This window comes from Takifugu flavidus, unplaced genomic scaffold (assembly GCF_003711565.1).
Source record: "Takifugu flavidus isolate HTHZ2018 unplaced genomic scaffold, ASM371156v2 ctg840, whole genome shotgun sequence".
NCBI classification, from domain to species: domain Eukaryota; kingdom Metazoa; phylum Chordata; class Actinopteri; order Tetraodontiformes; family Tetraodontidae; genus Takifugu; species Takifugu flavidus.
Window position 1 is genome coordinate 1,002 of NW_026622450.1, and position 5,385 is coordinate 6,386.

A 5,385-nucleotide genomic window follows, 5' to 3' on the forward strand; every position below is an offset into this window, starting at 1 on the left:
TTCGTTTTTACGTCCAGCATCCTCCAAAAGGATTGCTCGCAAAGACATGTTGTAACAAATGCCATAAAAAATTCCAGGGCTTTATTAGCAATAACTGGATCCTTTTCCCTTTGTTGACACCAAAACGTTGAGAGCGTTCTTGTTCTGGAGAGTTGCTGTTGAACCTGCTGAATTTCAACGATTCCGTCGAGGTATTCATCATTGACACCTGCTGTCCCAACAGCAAACGTGGACGCTGTCTCACCCATGCTGGAGATGACGCTCCTGTAGGGGAGTGTCCGCCCAGAGACGTTGCAAGCTCATCTCAGTGCGTGGAAATTGCTAAATTGTGCGCTAAAATGAGAATGAACTCAGAATCTTTGAAGCAATCTGCATGACAATGCTGGTGTTCTTGCAAAAACGGGGCTAATTCCACACGCATGGCAAAAACAGGGTGCAGCACCTGTCCCCGGGACAACCGCCCAACATTAGGACGGTGCAGCAGGACCTCAGATTCACAGCCCGTTTCTTTACACAGCTCACTGAAGATGCGGAGCCTCGGAGCACTATTTCACACATAGTTCGCACCTTCCACTACCGTTTTTAACACTTCTGCCAGTTTTGGAGGCGAGGTTTTTGTTGCCAGCGCATGCCTGCGCAGAATACAATGCGTGACAATGATGTGTGGTGCATCGACCCTCACTGACGCACCAAAACCAGACTCTTCCCAGCATGACTGGAGCTCCGTCCGGACAAACTGCAGAAACCACATCCCCTGAAAGATTGTCATCTCTGGAGAAGTTATCCACAAGCTTCTTCACATCGGCCGCCTTAGTTGTTGTTGTAAGAGGCTTACAAAATAAAATATCTTCTTTTACCATGTCGTCTTTTATATAGCGCACAAAAACAGCAAGCTAGCTTAGATTAGAAACGTCTGTGGTCTCATCGAGTTGAAGGCTGAATTTTGCCGGGCTTGAAATCAGATCTGCGACGACTTGAGCCAAGATGTCTTTACTCGTGTCCTCTATTCTGTCGCTGATGGTGTCATTTGAAAGAGGAATTTGGGATAATTTACCTTCGGCCGCTGTTCCGAGTATCAGATTCGCCATCTTTAACGCAGCTGGTTTTATGAGTGTTTCACCGGTGGTGTGTGGCTTAACCTGCTTTGTGATCAGGGAAGCAACTTCGTACGATGCTGTGAGGATCGGTTTGTCAATGGGTACAAATCCAAGAGAAGGCAGAGTGGCCGTTTAATCGAATCTGGCTCTCTTCACCTTGAATTCAGCAGGCGTTGTGTTCTTGTATTCCCCATCTGCAGCTTCAAGAAATGCTCCTGTAGTTTTGCCGGTGCGAGACGAGAGTTGCTCAACATTGCAAATCATGCAGATAGGACGCTGACTCCCATCACGTTCCGTGATACATGTGGATCCATGTTGTACGTATTCGTCTGACCACTACATAGTTAGTATGGATTAAAATATTAAGGACGAAATCAGACGACGTACTACCACGTCAGTCACACGTTGACTACTGAGCACCAAATTCCCTGCAGCACTGATCGGCCAAGCAATGTAACGTGATCATCTGCAGCCAGTGACGGCCAAGCGGGGCGTCATCACGAACTGACACGATGAGTCGGGTGTGTCTTCCCCTCCGTGGCGGAGGCCCCGCCGAACCCCCGAGACTGGCTCACAGAAAAACTACACAAGAAATAACATCACTGATCTACTAGGTGTGGAGGAGAGGAGAGGAGGAGAGGAGAGGAGAGGAGAGGAGAGGAGAGGAAGCCATGACCCAGCAGGGTGACAGAGGCCTGTCAGGTGATCATGTTTCTGGACCCCGGCAGCCTCGGCCTATAGCAGCATAACTAAGATGTTAACCTAATGATTAGACGGCCTCCTAAATATGGTAATTATGTCTAGGATAATAAATGGAAATGGAAGGTTTTAAGTTTAATCTGATAAGGTTTGGGTTTTTACAGGACCCGTAAGCAGGCAAAAACCCAGCACTGCTGAAGGTGGTGGAGGCGGCACTGCTGAAGGTGGAGGAGGCACTGCTGAAGGTGGAGGAGGCACTGCTGAAGGACAAAGAACAGCTGGAGGAGGGTAGATTTCTTTGATGGGATTAGAAACCATCAGATCCACAATTGTTGCTTCACTTCCCAAAAAATCCTCAAATCCCTCATCTGGATCTTTTGGCTCCTCAACATCTAAGTCCTCCATCAACTGGGATGTCTCCTCAGAATTGGGGTGCATGTCTTGTAGAGGTTCATTATTCTGCCTCAGCAAGTACTGCACCCCAATGAGTTCTCCTGACAAATATTAAATTGGGAAATTTTGAATAACAGAACCATCCCAAACTCAAATAAAAACAATGCACACAGGCACTTTTGACACTACCTGTGTATTTTGCAGGTGGTGAAAACCCTGGAATAAGTTTCCTGCCAAACACCTTCTCGTAGTTGCTGTTCACACAATGAACCAACTCCCCTGTGTACGTGCGCAAAGTTGAAGGTTCAGATGTGACAGCAGCAGCGGCCCGGTCTTGATTCCAGCGACTGAGTCCTTCCAAAAGGTAGATTTGGTAGTTCAGCAGGTTCGCACTGTTCCCTTGAGAAACAAGTAAAGGAAGTAAAGTGTAAGAGATTCCTGATAAATGAGAAAAAGTGAAGAGTTACACACAGAGAACACTATTTATAAGGTAATAGTCAGAACCCCAAATCACTGTGGCTCATAGGCCAACAACTTTAAAAGCAAAACACCATTAAATCCCCTGGCCTGAATTCTCATTATAAAGAGTGATCATGAACATTTAGCACAAACCTGGAATGAATCGATTCAAATGGCAGTGAAACGATTCCAGAGACGTGGAACCCCTGGCACAGCGGAATGTTTTTAATACCACTCCTCCCTTTCTAGTGCTCCCAGTCTCCGTGTATAAAGCCAAGCCAGGAGGGTCCTGGATGCACCTCACATGCCGTCTTTGGATGCCCCAGATGTGCTGCATCCTAACAGTGTCTAGAAGAGGAACACCCAGTGCATCATTCCCCTTGCCAGTCATGAGCTCCGTCAGAAGCTGATCAAGGAGTTGGATGGATGTCTCCTCTCCACGGGTCCGTCTCCTGCAGTGCAGCGCAAGCTCGTCTTTTGTAATGTGTTTGTCCAACTCCTGGTCAGAGAGAGCGGGCCAGCCCTCCTGCAACAGTTGTGCCTTCTTGGTTTGTTGAAACCATCCACTGAGACAGGTTGTGCTTTTGTTGCTGTCTGCCTTTCATTCTCAGTCCTCCTGGGCACGACGACTGTTGCGAACACCTTTCTTGACTTGAACGTCTCTGAGTATTGTGGTTTCGGTCTCGGTTTTCAGATTCAGATCCTTTATTGTCCCACACGGGGAAATTTACAGTGCAACAACAGCAACAAGAGCACTCAGAGAAAAATAAGATAAAATCAAAGATAAAATCTTTGTAGGGTCTATTGAGTTTGTGGTGTTCTCTTTAATGTTTCCATAGAGTGGATGCAGCAGATACTTAACTTGCTGATTTATAAAGTTCACAAAGTCCTTGAACTTGACTCTTTTCTTTGTTCTTTCTTGCAGGTCGCAAGCAGACTTCCTCCAGGATTCTTTGAGCTTGTATGGAAGTTTGTTTGCCAGTGCCCTTATATTAGCCGTGTTATCCAAGTCTTCCATGTAGCTAATATCCGTCATTGTGTTGGAGCAGCCGGTCAGGAATAATGCAAACGACTGAAGAGAAACACCATCTTCTGGCTTGATTGTGGGTCCGTCCAAAGCCTCCTTTATGTATGCCTCTGCTATTTTGAAGTCGTCACCGAAGAACTCCTTCAACATTCGTTTTGCTTCGGCATATCCTGCTGTAGACTCCATGTGCATGCAGCTCTTAACCACCTCATGTGGTTGTCCACTTGTAGACTGCAGCAAAAATTCAAGACGATCACGATCATCTCTTGTGCGGCCTTCAATCCCATGTTCAACGGCTCTAATGAAAGATTTATATTCCAGTGGGTCCCCTTTAAATGTTGGAATGGCGAGGTCTGGAAGTAGCAAAGCTTTAGGACTCTTCACCAGCTATTCCGTAACGCTGGCTTGCTGGGAAATAGCTCGGCAAAGTCCTTCGAGCACTGCTCCCTGTGGGTCGACACGCTCAGGTTTTGGTGCAGATGTAACCGGTTGAGAAGTTGCTGCTGGAGCATTTGGTGCGACTTTGATGTGGGTCTTGGTGACAGCTGAACGGCAGGTTGACTGGTGGGCCATGTGTGTGTTTCTTCATCCTTTTCACCAGCTTTAACTGTGCCACTTTCTTCTGCTGCAGCCTCATCATTTTGCAGCACCTCCATTTTAGCGTCGGACTCGGCCAGCGCAGTTTGCATGGCATGCATTTCCTTTTTAGCCTTTATTGAAGCTTCAATCCTCTTTTGTTGGGCTTCAAACGCTGCTTCTCGCCGCCTTTTCTCTGCATGCCATTCTGCCTCTTCATGGCCAGTGTTTTTTGTAAAGCTGCAGCCTTTGCTCTTAATGATGCTCGCTCCATTTCTGCCTTCAAGCTGATTGAAGATGCTGATGAAGCCGAGCTTCCACTTTGTGATGTAGCTTTACTTCTAGTGGTCACTTTTGTAGTTGTCGATCTGTCTGTGGGTGTTATACGTTTGTCACATTCTTCAGCATGCTCAGCACGCCTCTTTCATCCACTCCTCACATTTCCAGAAAAACATGTCCATAGATTTATTTATTGGATCAAACCAGCTAGTTTGATCATCCACAAATTCCTCTTCTTCCATAAATTTCTGCAGGCAAGAGTTTCTCCAAAAACTCCATCTGCAAGCCACTGAAGTCAACACGAAGCTTAATCTTTACAGTGTCCACGTTCACATCATCCTCCATTAGCTGTTCAATTAGCTTTCTTAAGCTAATTAGCTGTGAGAGCTTGCGCTTGCGAGCCTGGATCTTTCTAGACTTCTGATCTTCCATGCCCTTCTCAGTCATTTTTATTATCCTTTTCCACTGTCCTTTTCCTCCATGAACAGTTATTATTTCCACTTTAATAAAAACGCTGAATCACCACGGAGTTTCACCTCGTTATTCAGCCGAACAACGATCCTTCCTGGTTCACTCACGGATCTCAACGAGCAGACTTGGATCAATTCACCTCCGACGCCAGGCTGACGAGCTCCCTCACGCAGCTCGTCACTTTCCTCCTCCAAAGGTCTCCGAGACTTTTCCTTCTTTTATCCTCCGTTTCCAGTTAGACAGCTCCACACTCCAAAACTCCACGAAGAGCGAGTTTCTCGACTAAATGTAGGTTCCTAATGGTTGAAGCCACGAGCCCGACGCTCTCCTCTCCTCCCGTCCACAAAAACACTCCAAACGATTTCCCGGTTCTCATGTTTTACT

General features: G+C 46.7%; 1 protein-coding gene across 1 annotated transcript; it reads right to left on the minus strand.

Annotated features, from left to right (window-relative positions):
• Nucleotides 1–1,910: 1,910 nt before the first annotated feature.
• Nucleotides 1,911–3,171, minus strand: LOC130521263 (uncharacterized). The gene is made up of 3 exons (XM_057024883.1): nt 2,802–3,171; nt 2,379–2,588; nt 1,911–2,290 (listed from the first exon to the last, which is right to left on the minus strand). The coding sequence occupies exons 1-3, from the start codon at nt 3,037–3,039 to the stop codon at nt 1,932–1,934; spliced, it is 807 nt and encodes a 268-aa protein (XP_056880863.1). The 5' UTR covers nt 3,040–3,171; the 3' UTR covers nt 1,911–1,931.
• Between the last annotated feature and the right edge of the window lie 2,214 nt (nt 3,172–5,385).